We start from the raw sequence: 19,112 nt of genomic DNA, 5'->3' as shown, positions 1-19,112 counted from the left end.
TCCCTCCCTGATCTCCTTTGGGCTACACTGAAGCAGGCATGCCTTGGATTTCTTTCACTTACTTTCTTAGTTTTTAGGAACTGCCTAAAGGCTGAAGCCCTGCCAACCCTGCTTGCCAATCTGCAGTGTTTGTGGCCAGTCCACAGATCTTCCTTCAGTTACTTCTTTCATACACAAAACCTCTTCTCATAACAGGTATCCAACTGCTGCCCTTCACTGTCAAAGCAGATGCACTTTAGTGGCTGTGTATTTCCTGGCAATTAGGGATACACCCTGGCTGTTCCAAAGAGAAGTGAAATTTTCTATAGCCTTCAAGTGATGTGAAAGAGTAGCTGGGGGGATGGAACTCAGCCTGATGAGGACAATCAGTGAAAAGGTCGTGGGTACCAACCTCCTAGCCCTGCTAATAGATGCTTTGGGCCAGTCCATTATACTGTGAAGCTCAGCCTTTTGTTATTGTTCTGGCAATAGGATAAAATATCAGTTTCTACTTCATTTCATTTCCAGGCATGCAGATAAAAGAACATTTTTCTGGTTTGACATAGCCTCTATAAAGTCAAAAAATAGTAAATGAAAAGCATGTAGCAAGAAAAATCCCCAATCCCAAATGCAAAAGAAAACTAAACACACACACACAAAAATCCCAACTCCACATAGTCTAAGCTTCTGATTTAGAAAAGCAACCAGGGAGAAGGATGGGAAACTTGTCAGTCAGAGAAGTCCTTGCAAACACAGGCAGTGACAGGAAGTTGGCATCTTCTGGAATGCAACTGATTGGATCAAACCCACTGAAACTCCAGTGAACCCAAGTGACAAATATTCTTAGTGACAAAGCTCCAATTTAGGAGTCCCTCTTTTATCTTGTTTTCTTGTCATTACTCTTTTATTGCATTTCCCAGCGAAGGTTCTGAGTTGTGCTTCCTCCTATTTGAGCCTGACAAGACTTTCACGTGTCAAAGCTCTCTATGAAAGCTCAGACTGAAAAATGTTACAAAAACTAACTTCCCTGGGTGGGTGATGCAATAGGCACACAGGGATCTTCATTATGCCTGTTAAACCCCCAAAACTCAAATGAAAACTTTTCATTGTACGAGAATTATTTTTCCATCCTAGTTGTTCCAGTGATCTGCACCCTGATGCTGTTTCCCATTCTACTTTCTTGGTTAATTCCCACCTATTTTTCTTCCCCCCTCCTCCTCCTGTTAGTCTGCTTCTCCTGCCTGTACTTCCCCTGTCTCCAGCTATAACAGCTCATGCAGAAGCTTGCATGGCTCACATTGTGATTAATGGCTCCCAGTTCTGATGACTGATTGCCTACGCCAGTTTTAATCATGCCAGCTTCATTTGCTATTGAATCATCTGGAAATGGCACTTGTGGCTCACTGTGTAACAACATGCAACAAGACAGGGAGCAGCATAAGAATTCTCCACTGGTTGGCTTACCTATGTCTGAAATCTTTATTTCTGACAGAAGACAGGAAAGCAGGGAATAGAAGAAAGAATGAGGTGTTAGCAGCTCAGTTCGATGCATTATTAGCAGATTGAAAACTTGACAGTAACTGTATCATACAATGCAATAATAAATAAAGACTTAGCTGGAATGGCACTGATGTATTTTATATTGGATATTACTTGGCAGTGAGCTCACTTATGTACTGCTGCATATCACAAAGGAAGTGTGATCTCACTTGTGCTTGGAGTTATTCACTCACACAAGAGATAGGATCATCAGACTTTATCTATCATTCAGTGCAGCTCTGAGCTAAATAGATGTAGATGCAGATATCTTTACAGTTTTTTTCACCCTCAGTCAAAGCAACACCTTGTAATTTACAAAGGTAACTTAAAAGTGGCAGTTATGGGTGGCAGTTCATTGCTGTAACCTCGTGAACTCCAGCCCAGAGGACTGAAATTATGCTGAGCTGGACATTTTTCACAGGTCTAAGTTACACATCCAGCTGCAGCTCCCTGCGACCCACAATGCATTTGCTTTCCAGAACACTACACTCCAAAGCCACCCCTGCAAACAAACCTTAGAGCCAAATAGTGAGGGTGTTAATCTCAAAGGAGATGCTGATTTGAAAAGACACAAGCAAACTCCATTTAGTCCAAAAGCAATGGCTTTCCTCCACATCTTTTAGGCAGCTGACATCTGAACCCACTTTATAGCACACCAGAGTGAAGAAATGTTCATTAGACCCAGTAACCTGAGTGTTTGCACAGATGAAGCAGCAATGGTTGCAGCAGATTTAACTGTGGAGTAAATTTAACTCTGTGGCTCTACACAACAGCCAGCAAGGCTACTCTGTCAAGGCTTCCAGTTTTCTCTTCCCCAATGAGGAAATACTTTGCAAAACCTCTGTTTGGTCTGGTATTTCCACTGACAATGAAACAGGGATTGGGTATTCAAAATTGCACTTCTGGGAAAGAGATAATAATCCTACTCCATTGCAATGGGATTTGGGCTCACCTAGGCTCTTCTGGAAATCTCACCTTTGGTCATTAAAATAACTTTCTGGCCCTGGAAGGATATTACACTCTAACAAGGACCAGGTCTGAAGGTTTATCCCAGCTTTCCACCTTACAAACATGAGAGACATTATGTTCTCATGTATCATGGAACAGAATAGCAAAATGAGGTTCCTGCTTCCTTACTTGAAAGGTGCCCCAGCCCTCTGAGGAGCACATACCAAGGAAGCTGTTCTGAAAGTGCCAGCCTTCAGATGGCTGTCTGGATTTTTTTTTTTCCATACATCATGATGTACAAGGATTGTTCTGAGTGCCAAATAAGACTTTTGGCAAGGTTTAATGACTATGGCATGCTTGTGCATGAGGGACTACAGGGATCTTGCAAAATTTGGCTGCAGTTCTTGCAAAAATGCAGTATTATGTTTGTCCTCAGCAGAAGGGGATATTAAATCTGAGGAGGGAGTCTTGCTTTTAGGAAGATTCTCACTTTCAGGCCAGATCTTGAGAGGTAAATTGGAATACTGAACCTTCCTACCAGGCTAGCCTCATTCTGACTTCTCAGGACCTGAGTTCAGGCCTGTCAAGCACAGCAGACTCATTCAGGAATACTCACTTGACTCTATGTGACTTTCCTGGAGTGAGGCTTGTCTGGCCACGCAAAGCCCAGAACTAGGCCCCATTGCTTTGAAGTGGATGCTTGTATTTGTTGTGGAAATTTTAGATAGGAAAAATATCCCCAGTGAGGTCAATCTGAAATTTGGTTCAGTCACAATTTATTCGATTTTCTCAGAACTTGTGACAAATCATACTTTTCCCTCTGCTTCATTGTTTTTAATGGATGTTCCTGCCCCTTCCTCATTATTTCTCCTGGTATATTGTTTTTCTTTGCTTTCTGGCATTAAAAAGAAACTCTCCACTCACTTCCAGATGCTTCCCATCTGCATGTTCAGCCTGACAGTGCTGCTCAGTTGGGAACTGAAGGGGGCTGCTACAGCTGTCCCCTCAAAAAACAACTAGAAAATCTCAGTCTGCGACTGCACAGAGTGATCATCTTGTCTAAATTATGAGTGATTATCAGTCCTGATTCACCTCTACATATCATCATCAGTGTTGTGTCCTTCCAAGTTTAGGTTATCTCAGAGGCTGCTTGTTAATTTTCAGCATTCTCACTGGTTTCTGACTACAGGAAAAGGCAGAGATCAGCACAGCCTGATTTAGCAGCACAGAAATGTGTCAATATTTTTGGCATGTGATTCAGCTCTGGAAGAACTTGCTAGGCCTGTGTTTCTCTGGTGTAAATCAAAGTCAGCAGAGTTGCAGAAGAGGCAGATCCAGACAGCTTTTTTTCTGTTTTGCTGTGCTGTGTTTTTTTTAAAGAGTTTTGCTCATTTTTCTTTTGGGTACATAGGATTTTTGCAGAACTTAAGAGCATTACTCTAATGGCCACATTCAGCACAGAGTACCTCAGCTCCAGTATGTTGGTGACATTGCCAGAGGGAAAGATCCTTCGGATGTAGTTGAAATCTCCAACATAGAGACTTCCATCAGACCCACATGTTAGGGCAACAGGAGCCAGGAGTTTGTTTCCATCTGCCAGACCATTGCAGCTTGGACAAGAAATGCTTCTTCTGCGGCCGTTGCCCATAATGCTTCCAATTACAGGTGGCTGCTGGGAAATGAACTGGTTTTCTCCATTTCCTTTATGCAAGATGCCTAGGGAGACAGAAAACAGTATTGCGGAGATTTAAGAAACAGGGAGACTGAGACCAAAGGGAGCACAAACTGGCAATGCTGCATGCCAGCTGGGGAATCTGTTAAGTAGCAAGAAGGTTTGTCATCTTTGATAGTATTGTTTTGCAATAGTTTCAAATGAGGACACTCTTTTTTGAATTAAGTATTTGTTTTAGACTCATTACATTTATTGCAGAAGGAAAATATGTAGGGAGAATAAGACCGTCTTTACCCTTGAATGAAATATACTTTTCAGCATCTAATGAATTTTTACCTGCACTGTCTGTTCCTCCTTGCCCTGTAATTCACAGCCTACCAGGCAAAAAAAAAAAAAAAAAAAAAAAAAAAAAAAAAAAAAAAAAAAAAAAATACATAGCTCATGGAAAAGTAAGGGCCAGGAAGACTATGGGAAATGTTTCATCTACAAAGTTTTAGAGGAGCTCTGCCTATTTTCCCTCTGAGTGTAGTGCTCTCAGAAGTGATGTGGGCTGAATTAGATGTTCGCTTCCATACCACTATTATTCAAAGGGACACAGTGCTTCTGCCTTTGAACATGTTCTGATCAGCTTTTAAGCCTCCCTACTACAGTACTCAGCAGTCTTCAAGGACTCTGGAACCTTCCATTCTCCCTTAGGACCCATGAAGCCTCTGGTTTTGCAAGTACACTTGGCACATTGGAGGATGCCTCTGGATGGATTTATGCTTAGTGACAGCTCCAATCTGAATAGGCTCCCCTTCGTTATTTTAGAAATATTTTCCTTGTTAATACCCTTCTTTTACAACACTATGAATGTGGGCTGACATTCAACTACTTCATGATAGCCAGCTTCTTTTACATTTTGCACACCAAATTGCTTCTAAATATAGGTTACTAGAAATAACTTGTTAGTAAAATACAGGAGAGAGCACATGTGTTGGTCAGGTTTCTTTCCTTTTCTTGAATTCTTAGTGATAAGGAGCAACTGGGTCTTGTAATGCTGTATTATTCCTGTTATGTGTCACAGACAACCTACCACTTTGTATGTTGAGGGCATGGTGTTTGTCCAGGGACCATCCTCCAAGTTTGGAAGCATCTATTTCATAACCCTGAAGCACAGCTGTCCTCTTCTCCCACAGGATTAAGTCTGGACAGGATTCATACTCATAACCTACTGAAACTGTGAACAAGACAGAAACAAAAGACTCCTTAAATTAGTAACCCAGAAATGCAGTGCCAGCACACATAGAGTCACAATTGAGCAGGCGTAAAAGCATTTCTACAGAAAATTGCTAATTTAATTGAAAATGTCATCAACATAATGCACAATCATAATGGACATTATATTTTTTTTTCTCTTAAAAGTCTATTATGCATTTAAAAAGGTCAATGCCATTGTAGGTGTTGAGCGAATGTACTAAAAATTTAAAAGACACTGTTTTAATGATGTATTTTAAAATAATGGATATTAGGACTGGGACTTGATCTCCGTGAGTCCCTTCCAACTCAGGACATTCTTATGATTTGAGAGTGTAAACCACTGCTGGACTCTCAGATGAGAGACATTTACTCCTATCTATTTTCTTTGATCAAAGAGTTCATGCCAGGAACTTGATCTTGATCCCGATCTTTTCTGCATTCATGCATGGGGCAGTGACTCCCTCAGAGGCAGAAGTCTCAGCCAGGTTGACTTGTGGTCATTGTGAATGTCAAGAGTTTGCTTGCCATGATGTCTAATCAGAGCCTTTCAGGAGTAACTCCACTGAACACGCTGGAGTTGCTTAAAATTGTCAGCAGAGGGAAAATCATGTTTTTGACAGAATAATGATTCCCTTACGATTTTCTCAGAAGAAGCAGGACCGTTCTCACTGGTCTGCTTTTCTTCTAATCTTTACAGCTGAAGCAGAGCAGAACTGCAAGTTCCACACAAATGAAAAGCAATTACATAGATCTTTCTTTTTTACTAGATAGAAAAAAAAGTCTGATTTTACAAGTTTACCAGACTCTTTGAAAAGTGCTGAGCACCGAGAGAACTCAGGATTCACCATCAAACATAGGCTTTTGCAGATTGTATCAGAAAAAAATGTAAGTTAGGATATGAAAGGTCAATATTTTCCACTGTTCTGGAGGTGGGAATTATTCAAAGCATGAATGCTCATGTCCTCAGACCTGCTTGGGTACTCTGGAGCTGCAGAGTTGTTTCATGTAGCACTCCAGGACCCACTGACGATCTACTATCTTAAAGAGCATGCACACAGAGTCCTTCAGGATATAGCTACCAGGACACATTTCTCAGTGTGGACTCTGAACTGGGTAAAGCTCAGCAGGGTATATCATCCAGCCTGCTCAAGGCAGCTGAGCCTGAGTGAGAGGAGGAAGGCACCTAATTCTTACTCCTGGAAAACCAGGCATCCTGCAACTCCTCTAAAAAGACTTATCTTCAGTTGAGCTATGAGGCATCAGTGAACCATCCTTCTGTCAACAGGAGCTGTGTTTGCTAATTTGGGATCTCTCCCATTTTGCTGATATCATTTCTTGGCAGCCTGAAAGGTCTAGTCTAGACTCAGTTGAAGACCTGTAACTGAATGTCCACTGAGTGTTGACAGATGGGAAGCAATCACTACAGAACTGCATTACCTCTGCTCACTAAACATCCAGTATGGGATGGCATTCTTGAATGGGTAACAAATGGGAAACTAAGATTAGACCAATCCTGAAGGTCAGGCACAAGGAGCAGTAGCAATCAGGGCTCTATCCTAGGGATTCCTTTCAAAGCAGTGTTGACAGTTTCTGGCTATAGGTGAGAGGCAGCCAAACACATCTAGTCCCAGTTAATTCCTTCTGTATGAATATGATGGGAGCAGCTCAGGATGTACATGCTGGGCCATGAGCCAGAGAACAGATTAAGCATTTGTACTCTGTCCTTGAAAGTGTCCAAGGCCAGGCTGGATGGGGCTCTGGGTAACCTGATCTAATGGGTGGCATCTTTGCCCATGACTGGGGCATTGGAATTAAATGGTCTTTAAGATTCCTTTCAACCCAGACCATTCTGAGATTTATCTGCTGAGGAAGGTGCTGCAGCAAACCTGCAGGGACCATTTCACGTGTCTGCAATCAGACCACACTGATATAGGACAAGGTCTATCACTGCCACTTAACTGCTTCTAAAAGGAGGCACAAACCCTGGGGTCACTTACCGAAGGCTTCTGAGAGCCCATACACCTTCTGGCTGTAGACATCAGTCTTGTCCCAGATGAAATAGTAGGACAGGTCTGGAGCTGCTGCAAACCACTTTCTGAAGAGGCGTCCCTCGACAGCCACCATGAGGTGGACTTTCATGAGGTTGAAGGGGATGGTGGGGTGGGTCATGCTGATCCGCAGCACGGATTTGTAGCCAGCTGTGCGGCTGCTCAGGTAACTCACTTTTATTTTACTGCCGGAAACGTTAATCTCCTCTTGTAGAGCCTGTGGAAAAGCAATCCACGAGGTGTTAAATCAGCAGCGAGCAGACAGGAAAAGGCAGTGAAGCTGTAATTTATCAAACACACCTGTATAAAAGCTCTGGCAGGCATGTCTAAAAAGGCACCTAGTAGGCATCAAGTATGAAATCATATATGAAACTTATTTCTGGAAGCTAAGGAATGCCTCCCGCCTTCTCCATCTCTGTTACATGGGAGAACAGGAGAACAAAGTGTCACATTAAGTCAGTGTTTACAAAGGGACTCCCTCTCCCACAGAGAAAAAGCCTGGGATCTCAGATAATTACAGGCCATCAGTTTAGCTTCCATTTTCTGTCTTTCATCATCATAGGTTTTAGAGGCCTCTAATTTTTGTCTCCTGGCTTCCTCTTCCCAGTAAAATATCACACTTTACTTGGCCTTAAGGATGTCTCCTGGTCCTGATCATAACATGCAATTCTCTCCAAGACATTAGTGAATCATGATTCCATCCTTCCTTTCTCTGACTTACCCATCTCTCCTTCTTTGAAACTGTTCCTCTCCTACCTCCCTTCTGACCCTCTCTACCTGCTGTACCATCTACCTCCAGCCTTTTTTTAATCTGTGTTCTCACCCTTATTTTCTGACCTCACATTTGTTCCTACTTATTCTTGTACTTGCTTAAAATTCCTTTCCTTCTTACTTAAGTGATAAAACTGTTGGCCTGACCTACCATCTACAACTCCTTTCCCTTCCCTTGCATTCTTCCTTCTCCTTCTTTTCCAAACTCCTCTGTGTTCTAAGTGAGTTGCTTCATTTTCTCCTCCAGCCATAAGTGAGGGTTTTTCTGACTGACTGGGACAGTTATCTAACAGGTACCCAATACAGTACAAAACCTCAGAAAAGACTGAATAAACATCAGGGAAAACTTTTTCTGCTTTGAGAACAGAGATGTCTCAAAAATGTGGGGTTTTCAGCTAATTTACCTGCTGAAGTATCACCAGAGATTAAAATTTAGCTTTTTTTTTTTTTTTTTTAATGGACAAATGCTTGGCAAGTTTATAGAAAGTGATACAAGTATATCCTTGACACTGTGCTGATCTTTCCATGCAAAAGGCTGATAAAAAAAAAATCTTAGGAGAAAAAAATTGTCACTTTTAAGAAAACTTCACTCTTGGGTAAACACTCAACTTGGACATTTTTGGCACAAGTCAGCAACCTCTGGCAAAGATTGAAAAATGAAGATAGAAGCTTATCAGTGAGCTGGAAAGCTGGAAATATGGGATGTGTTGAAATGTCACAGCTGCCACAATTCTCTCCTGTGCCACTTCTGAAGTTCTTCAGCGTGTTGTACCCTAAATGAGCTTGGAAATATTTCCCTACCAATAATCATCTTTCTGAATATTAAGGGCAGGGAAGCTTGAAGGTAGGTGGGTCAAGAGATCCCCCATTAGGAGGGGATCACTTGGGGTGTGATTCTTGGGGTGTCCTGCGCAGGGCCAGAGGCTGCACTCAATGATCCTTGTGGGTCCCTTCCCACTCAGGAGATTCTAGGATTCCATGACCCTCGTGCCTTCCAAGTTGTGTCACTCCTACACCCAGTTTCTTCTATGTGGGAGTGGCAAATTTCCCTGGCATAGTGAGTTGCTCAACTCTTACAAGTTTTCTGGTTAGTGTTATGAAAAATGACAAATCTTGTAATCTGCCCCCCAAAAACACCTCTTCTGAGATGTTATCAGAGGCCCAACACTTTTTCAAGTGATAACTAAAAGGCTCTGAGTGTTGCAGCACTTGAAGATGGACACATCCAGCAGTTAAAGCCCCATTCCAACTGTGCTCATAAATATTTACCTTCTCTAATGCAGTCTTTTTAATTTACATATCTCAGTGCTTAGGAGGCTGAAATATGACAGAACTGGGAAAACCCAGGATTTTAAAAATATATTTTATGAGATCAGCAACAAGCTGGATGAGGACCAGGCTCAACCAGAGACGAGCTGAGCCAAACTTCAGTAAAGATGGTCCCTTGTATCAAATCTGTCTTCATATGTAACCCCATTAGGATAAATACAGGCAAAAATAATTGCCATGGAGATACTATTTGGAAAGTCTGTTTCAGATCCTTGTCAAAAGTAATTATTTCTCTCTGTTGTGATCTATCTCTGCTGTCTACCATTCCAAAGAAAAGGTCAGCCCAATGCTGCCAAGGCACTGAGCAGCACAAGGGGCTGTGTTTAAAGGTGTCTGTTTGAAGAGAGGGTTCAAATAGTAATTCAGGTGATTCAAAATATATTTGTAGTTTGTAAGTGGTGACAAACTAGCAAAAAAACATAGCACTGGTAGGGGTGTGTATAATTTGGTAGGATATCAGTGGGAGAAAAGGGGGAAAACAAGCTTTAAAATAATCTGAATGTGCTAGAAGTAACAAGAGCTGAATTGTGCCCTTATTTCTATTTGATAATTGCTGTTTGGCCCAGACATATTCATATGCTGTGACTGCAGGCCTTGTGAAAGACTTTATTCCAGTCTAACCAATATAATCTGCTCTTTTAAAGAGGTCCAGCCACGAGGGTGGGAGGCAGAAGAGCTGCTTCTTCAGGCTTACTGGGGATTTACACAGGGTAGCAATTTTCATTGTCATGTTCTTTTGGCTCTGTGGTGTTGATCTGTTCTTGTCTTAGTAGCAATTTTTCTACTCTTTGCATGAGACAAGGTAGGAAATCCTGTTTCTATGTGCTGGGTTACACATGTCTTCTACAGCTACTCTTCAGCAGACAGGCAAGGAACAGTCAATGTCTTTTTTTTTTTTTTTTTTTTTTTTTTTTTTTTTTTTTTTTTGGTAAGATGCTCAGAGAGAATTTTAAAAAAACTCATTTAGAGTCTGATTTAGAGTCTGATTCATGGGCCTTAACATAGACATCTAGTGCTTTTGAAATGCTCTATGGTATCTACAACTTCTGCAAGGGCATGACAACTCTGACATGGAGTTTCTGACTTCTCCACCTTTCTTAAACTACAGCTGGAGGCTGAAGGGACACTTCAGGGCATCCTGATTGGTCCCAAATCTGTCTATAGGCACCTGAATCAAATATTAAAAATGCACTACTAAGTTTTTTGAATGCATCCAGGTAGAGAGCACTGCATTTATTTCTGCATTTATTTGTTGGAGCTCATGAGGTTCTTATCTACACACTTGTCAAAATCTCTTTCCCAGCCCTGCTATCTGCTTGTCACCTCCTCCCAGCTATGTGCTCACACCTTTTATATTTAACATTTCCCTACTGAGAACTGTGTGTTATAAAATACAGCTGCAGCTGCAGGAACGGACAGCTAGGTTATTTTTTATTGTATGCACATCCAGTATAGAACTGAAAAGAGTCCATTTTTGAACTGCAGTATAGTCAGGACTCTGCCACAAATCATATTCTCTTGTAAACTCCTGCACCACAAACTTTTCTAACTTTCACCGGTCAGTATTTGAGGTGGAATATTGATTTACAGGTTTTAGCTCAGACATATGGCACACAGGAAAAGTACCATGTTCATCATGTATGGGATTCATCTCAACTTAGGAGCCTAAGTTAGCTGTCTTTGAACTGCCCTTTTAGGTCTTCCCTACAGCTAACAGCAGATACAGACAGACTCTTTAGAAGGTTGGTGTTGCCTTGTAAACTTAAGTGTGGGATTCAATTCCAGTTTAAGGCATCTAAATCCAGATGTCAACTTATGCTCATGTGAGGTAGGCATGTAAACATCAATTTTAGTCAGTGGAATCTAACAGATACCATCAGTGAGAACCAGAAAGGTTCAGGGTGGTCAGCTTAAATGATGTGTAGGCTCCACTGATGTACTGATTAGATTTCTGTCCACTTAAATGGGAGCTAGGATATTTGGCACATATCCAGACAACTGAACTCCTTACAATCTCAAAATTAATCTTTCTTATGTATTAGATTACATAACTACAGGCGTCTAGTGGGATTTGGGATGTCCAAGTGATCTGCTGTTCACAAGGATTCAGAAGATATAACGCAGGACACTGATAGGGGGATCGTTTTGGAATGGCAGTTGGAGGCCAAGCAGGATATCATCAGGACATTTCAAATGGCAGTAAGTATCTTTGATGAGGGTAGTAAAACATTGACACAGGTTGCCCAGAGAGATGGTAGATGCCCCATCCCTGGAAACATTCAAAGTCAGGTTGGATGGGGCTCTGAGCATCCTGGTTTACTGGAAGGTGTTTGTGGTACCAAATAATGACTGAGGTTATGATCCTAGTTGCACTGCATGAGATATTTGCTTTTTCCCAGGCAGCACTGCCTTTCATGGTGTTTGTTTATTTAATAAAAAGATGTGGAAACCAAGATTCTGAACCAAGAATTCATAATATGATGGACTTTACAAGATACAGGACTTAATTAGTAATTATGCAGGGACAAACATGGTGACTGTAATTGGAAATTAGTGTGAGAAAGGATCATAAGACTTGGTCCAGAGAGAAAGGTAAAGAGACCACTAGCTTTATTTGTTGCTGGGTTTAGCATCTGCTTTATTAAAATTAGAAGGTATAAAGCTACTTCTTTCCTCATTAATGGTTCTGCAGCCCCAGTGGAGTCACACCGGAAGCACACAATTTGTCTCTACACTTGTTATTATTTCCACCTTGGCAGGTTATTGTCACTAAAAGCAATACTCAGGACATGCTGAAGGCAGGCATATAAAATCCAGAGAACAGCATGTCCAAGATAGCAAAGGTTGAATGCTGCTACATCCTTATGTTTCAATAGAATTAGCGTTTTTAAGGAAAATTGATAATTTGACGTTTTTGACTATTCAGTTTAGAACACAACTTTCCATTTGACAAAATACTCTGAAGTCACAGCAGATTGTTAAGGTTCTTTATCTTACTCATATTTCCTGAAAAAAAAGGAAAATGGGGATGAGAAATTAAAGGTAACCCTCTCTGCTCATCTATTCCAAATGTCATGAAATGCAATAAAGCTGAGGTGCTCTGCAGGCTGGCCCCTTCTCAGCTATCTGCTGGCTTACTGCACGTCTCAGCAGCTGTGTAGAGTGGGAGGTGTGACTTCCAACCATGCAGAAGTTCATTCCAACACTCCACCACCAAGGTTCATAGTGCCCAGTGGGTGGAATTGGCTCCTGAACAGAACACAGGCATTAGAGCAGAGGAAGGGCATCAGCCTGGTGCTGGACATGCTGAATGCCAAAGGGCTGACCAAGGGCTTGCTGTCAGTCACACAAGTGTCCCAGCTCACACGCTGTCAGTCACAGTCACTTTGCCTCCATCTCTCAGGGATAAGAGAAAAGAAATCTGGTGAAGTGAGTGCCAGGAGGGAGTGCTCCTATCATATGTCTGAGAAATGGGGTAACAAACAGGGAATGCTTATTGTTGGGAAAGCAGGGGAATAGCTGCATTTGTGCTGCTCAAAGCTGTCAAAAGAAGCACAGAAAGAAGATAGGGATGAGGAGGCACTAGCAGAGGTTGCCCAGAGAAATTGTGGATAACCCAATTCCAATTCAATGCCAGGTTGGATGGGGCTCTGATCAACCTGGTCTAATGGAAGGTGCCTCTGACTATGGCAGGGGGGTTGGAACTACATGATCTTTAAGGTCCCTGCCAACCCAAACCAATCAATGATTTTATAAGTTGTTGTCCCTCAAGTCAGGCGGTTCATACCTGGATTTCAGGAACAATAGGACCTTTCTCTGAGCAGGAAGTTGCAAAAGCAGTGAGCGGAGATGGAGAGACCACAGGGTTGGGCCGGGCGAAGTTACTGAGGTCGCAGCTGGGGATCTCATTCTCTTCGTGCCTCATGACTATGGTCTCCATCACAAAGAAGCGATCCCACGGCAACCACAGCGTGTGCTCCTGGGTGATGAAGGGAGCCCGCTCAAAGTGCAGGATAATGGAGATTCCACCAATGGTAACAAGATCAAAGCTGTTTTAAGAGATGGAATACAAAATTAGTGCAAGCACTACCCCATCTGTTTGTATCAATTCCATAGCAAGAACCCCAGAAAAATAACTGCCAGAAATATCATCATTCTCATTTTATGAACCTAAAATCTGCAGCCCAAATAGGCTTTACCTGAGTAACAGCAAGTGTCAGTCCAAGCTCAGCTTCTTTGCACCTTGTTGTCATGTATATTGAAATCATACCCATCCCTTTTTTGAAACATGTTTATCTTTGTTGGTGCTTTTCTAGCACCAACATATTTTGGCCATACGTACTCGTTTTCTTTTTTTTTTTTTTTTTAAGTAGCTATTATCCAAACAAATGCACAGATTGGATCAATTCACATGATGAAATAAACTATTTGGAAAGCAGTTTCTCTGACACATCTCCATATAAATTGTCTTGGCATCTCTGCTTACCTGACTAATGCCTAATGCAACCCAGGGAACACAGAGAGCCCAGTCATGCACTGAGCCTAGTCTACTAGAAATACATACAGTGCAGGGTGCCTGTGTGCCACAGCACTCAGCACATCATCTTTTTTGACTCTTAAGCATTTAGAGCAGGGCAAATGAATTACTGCCTGTGGTCTCTGACTTCACCCTAGGCTATCTACAGCCAAGTGGCTTTTCTGCCTGTGTTAGTGTAGGATAACAGACAGCCTTCCAGAGATGGGTGAAAAAATGTTACCTTGATAAGGAAAATATTCATCCTCTGGATGTAAAGATGTTGGGATAAGGTTCTAGTAGTTTTCTTAGTTTTGTGTTTAAACTTCATCTTGTCACAGATGGAGATTTTATCAAGTACCATGGAGATGTATCTACTATGTATGGACCCAAAAAAGAGGTGTTAAGGAAGAAAGGAAAGGATTTCAACAGAAATTGACCACCTCTTGTTTTTGCTCCTTTGTGTTTTTCTCTCTGTCTCTTCAGTTGCAATGCCAAACATGTGCTTCAGGCAAAGAAAGTTTTCTCATCCCTGCTTCTCACTTTCATGCTTGGTACTGCTGTATGACACTCTCACTGAGACTTAATGCATGTGATCAGGCTCACTGGTTTCAGCAGAGCTGCTCATATGCTTAGAGCTATGAGTGTAAGTGTTCTTCTGCATGAGAACTGGGATCTGAAACATTCTGATTGCCCAAAGCCAGATTTGATGCACCTTGTAAATATATGGTAAGAAAGAAGGTGAAAAAGTGTTTAAATATTATTTTTCAAAATTATTTTTGAGGCTTTCAGACTGGGTGCAAAAATCCCAGAGAAGCAACAATGTGCATGAACTATTTCTAAAAATAGTCTTTGTCAAGCAATTTTTTGGGGAACCTTTTTTTATTTAATGGCTGATGGACTGAGGTGCCATTTAGGAAACAGAATTATGAAAAGAAGGTTATTCATTTAAGAATGTTGAATTGAGTCCATGAGAGGAAGTGGAAAGCACTTCAAAAAGCCAAAGCCATGTTTATTCTACCACTCGAGTTGGGGCATCATGTTCCCAGACCTATGGAGCTTGGCTTGCAGCAGCCTGAGGAGTAACTTGCTGGTTCCTGCCAGCAAAGCTGCACAACGTTTGTACCCTGATGTGAATGTTTTTAACAGTCAATTAGCATTTGGCAAGTCCTTCAGCTAGGAGGGAGATGCTTGCTCTGCATGGATCCAGGCACTGAACAGGCCAACAAAAGAGAAGAAATAAACATTACAAATGATGCTCAACAAGTTTTTAGGCAAGTTGGAAGAGGTTTTATTTGCTAACACCTCCATTTCATCCCTTTGGCTTCACTGAGCCTGGATCAGGGATGGGAATCTGCTGGGGGGAAATGTCCTGGCCTCTCCTGCATTCCCAAAACGGGATGCAGAAGGGCAAGCACCACCTCCATGTCAGGCTCCAGCAGCTGTGAAAACAGAACCATGCAGTATTTTTCAGCAAGCGGTGTTGCTCATAAGCTGGTTTTTCCAGAGCCCCAGGGTGCAGCTTTCAAGTTACCTTGATGAACTGAACAAAAGGTAAAACCCAAACCAAACAGAAAAAACAAAACTGAAAACAACTCCCAGTTTCCCTCAGTGAAATTAAATTTAACAAAAAGAAAACTGTCCTGGGATTGAAGGAACAAGTTAATTTCATTTCCGGTTTTGCTGCTCATATTTGATGTATTTTTTATCACTATGTAAAAACCATACTTGTGGTACAGTCATTTTGTTGTTTTTCTTTAAAGACTCTGGAGAGACAAGCTGAAGGATGAAATTATCTATTTATCCAAAGCAGGCTCAAAAAATAAAAAACCCACAGGAAAGTGTAACCCTTTCTCATCTCTTTTCTCTGAAAGTTCATGTTTTTGGTATTTCTGGAAAAGCCATGACAAAGCTGCTGAATACAATGTGGAAAAAGTCTGGAGACTTTCTTGCTGTTTTATTAACACTGTTCCTTACAGCCCAGGGATACTGAGGACTTGCAGCCTCTCTAAACTACCACTTTAACCAAATTTAAAGCTTTATTTAAAAATGTGGTGTATAATCCAGTCCCAATACTTTGAACTGTCTGTTAACTTCGCTTTACAAAGAAATGCATACAACAGAGTAGTTTGAGAGTTGTCATTTTATATTCATGCCTTGTTATATAAACAAAGTCTCTGTTACAGTAATTACACTAAAAACACATGCAAGCCTTGAAGTTATGTAAGTTTTGCTCAGTCTAAGGAATGTGACTTAAGCAAGATCAAGCCTTCACTATTTCAGGCTATGTCTGAACAGTGTAATAGGAGAGACCTGGAATAAAATGAACCCCCTTACAGAGGTGAAAAATTTAGTTCACTGTAATTCTAAAACCAGAATTTTACTGACTCATTTGGAAACTTTATCATGCCAAAAAGAAACCCCAAAACCCCCAAACCTGGAGCAACAAAATCAGCTTAGGAACCAATCTAGCTAAACTGATGCAATTGTATCTTTAAATTCCCTTACTTTAAAATCCCAGTTATTTCCCTGCTATCAGTAAACTGATTTACTAAATCAATTTAAGGCAACTCAGTGCACATTTTCAAGAATAGATATTCCTGCGGTGAATATGCCAAATAATAACCCTGCTGAGTTTTATGCAGTTATCTCGTGACCCCTGAAACAAGGTAACTGCTTGCATGTGTGCTCCCATTTATTCTCCAAACCAGAATGACACTGAAGATGGGAGAGATGACTCTGTACGATTATGCACTGCTCTGGACTGGGAATGCAACCTGCTACTTTAGGTCAGGAGAACCTGCTTCTTGTCTGAGAGTATCAATTTCTTAAAAGAAAGTTGATTCAATCACTTGGAAACTTTGCTGTACAAAAGCTGATGACATGTCATGCTCTATTAAAAAAATACTCGAACTCATAAAAAAGATAACAGAAACTGGAATTGCATGAATTCTTCACATTATTTTGAAAGTGCTTTAGAAATAGTATTAAATAAATACTATAACAATCAGTAAGGAAAGCAAGTAAATATTAACTCCCTTTCACAGGCTGGTTCACTGGCCTGGGAAGGTCAAGAGATGCATCTAATGGTACCCACTAAATCAGCAATGAGGCTGGGATTAGAAATTAGGGATGTCTTACAACATTTTCTGCCCTGACAAATTTTACCTTGAATGCTCTTAAATAATTCAAGATAATTTACAGACCACTCAGGAAGTCACTGGACTCAAGGACAGATTTCATGGGACTTTGAGCAACCTGGCCAAGTGGGAAAGGTCCCTGCTCACGGCAGGGGAGTTGAAATGAGAAGATCTTTAAGGTAGCTTCCAATCCACACCATTCCATGGTTCTATGGATTTTGGTGTTCTTTAACTTGTCCATTTATGGACAAGTGGTTTTTGTCCATAGAGTACCTACAGAGTACACAGATGCAGTGATGTGCCTGTTCATTTGAGAAAACACCTGCATGTGTCCCTTAGCCAAATTGGAAGGTACGTTCATTATTTTGGAGGCTCACCACTACAATTGGACACTTTGTTTGATGTTTGTGCACAAGGTTTCTGTAGAAGCGGATTGACTTGAGAAGAAGGTGAAGAAAGTGAAATCAGAAGAGCTGACACCACAGAGTCTGGGGTTACACTGACTCCCCACCAGCTGCCTACAGAAATTGCTTTAGGATGAATCCCACTTGGTCACAGATTCCTTGCTCTGAGACAGCTGATCTCTGTCATTTTTATCACTTAGAGCTGAGTGTCTGTTGGGGGCTGAGTCAGCAAACTGCAGCCCTGAGCTCCTTGAAACTAATTTAGCTTTTGGAGGCTGGCAGCCACTCCAAGGAAGCAGGAGTCCACCGAAGCCTGGTGGAGCATACTGATGCTCTGGCTGCATTGCTTTCTGCCCTGTGCCCCTGCTCAGCTGGACCCTGGGAAGGACATAGCATGGAAGGAGCATCCCTAGCTTGAACTGCCAGTAGAAGTAGATTTCTAGCAGGGGCGGGATTACCTTTCACCAGCCAATAATCAAGAGGAAATAGTTACTTGAATATTCCAAAGGTCTGGAACCTGGATAGTAGCAGTCACCTCCATGCTCTGTCCCTTTAGCTTACATGTTTGCTGGCTAGAGGTCCAGTTTACAATAAAGCCCCTCTGTGCTAGGTACAGCACAACTGCAAAGCAAAGATGGTCTCCTCACAGTACTTGTACTCTAAATGAAAGATTACAGTAGTTTGGTGTTGTACACATACAAGGAAACAGACAGAACAAAAGGTTATGACAGGCATTGTTGTCCAGGAATCTTTTATTCATATTTATCTGTTCTACTGGACACAGACTTTGTGCTGGTCCATACACAGCAAGCTGATCATGAGTGTGGGGTTTGGATCCCACTTTCCCACAAAGTAGGTTCAGTAAGGTTGCCAGAGATCCTCTTAAGCAAAAATGTTCAAATTCTCTCGTTTTTTCAGTAATGCCTAAGCTACTGGCAATAAGAGACAGCAGCTCCAGGGGTGTCCTTTTCCTGGAATGACTCTTTATCATTCACATTTTATTGTCATAACATCAAAGAGTTGGAGCATCTCTTGGAAAGCCTCCCAGTCCCCATCACTGTTACAGTAGGTGCAAACATCCCTGAGTGTGAACAGGACAGCATCAAGCACACATTGCTAGCACATGTTCCTCTTTTTCATTACGATTCTATCTGTTTCTCTGACCAAATCAAATGAAAGTTGTGGACTGGAGTGGTGCTAAAATCCATAAATCCTCTCTCAAGTGCTAGCCGTCAGTAGTCAATACGTAGAGCATATGCAGCTGGAACCCTTTCTGTTACGTTTTTGTTCTTAAAAGAAAGGGAGCCAATTAGCACTGCCAAACAAAAGATAAGATGAAAGACATTCCCAATTTGCACTGCTTTTGTTTTGGTTGAGCGTGATTGCTCAGATTTTGCCTCTAACACAACCGTAATCTTAATGACTTCTTCCTGATCATTTCAACATGAATTAGCAAGAATAGGGCTGCTGGGAGCAGGAGACATATATATTTTTTATATGCATGAGCACTGCATTACCAAATTGCTGGCT

General features: G+C 41.5%; 1 protein-coding gene across 1 annotated transcript in view; it reads right to left on the bottom strand.

Moving 5' to 3' along the window:
* Positions 1–19,112, bottom strand: part of TENM4 (teneurin transmembrane protein 4) — a gene marked incomplete at its 5' end in the record, with an annotated part of 340,098 nt that overhangs the window by 58,325 nt on the left and 262,661 nt on the right. The window contains 4 exons of the mRNA XM_083855254.1: positions 3,933–4,182; positions 5,214–5,357; positions 7,375–7,642; positions 13,313–13,574. Of these exons, the coding sequence (XP_083711380.1) occupies positions 3,933–4,182; positions 5,214–5,357; positions 7,375–7,642; positions 13,313–13,574 (924 nt within the window). The remainder of the gene's footprint in view (positions 1–3,932; positions 4,183–5,213; positions 5,358–7,374; positions 7,643–13,312; positions 13,575–19,112) is intronic.

The sequence above is a fragment of the Zosterops lateralis genome (assembly GCF_965231275.1).
Source record: "Zosterops lateralis genome assembly, chromosome: 2".
Taxonomy (NCBI): domain Eukaryota; kingdom Metazoa; phylum Chordata; class Aves; order Passeriformes; family Zosteropidae; genus Zosterops; species Zosterops lateralis.
Note: the sequence above shows the minus strand (reverse complement) of the source record. Positions and strands in the feature narration are given on the sequence as shown.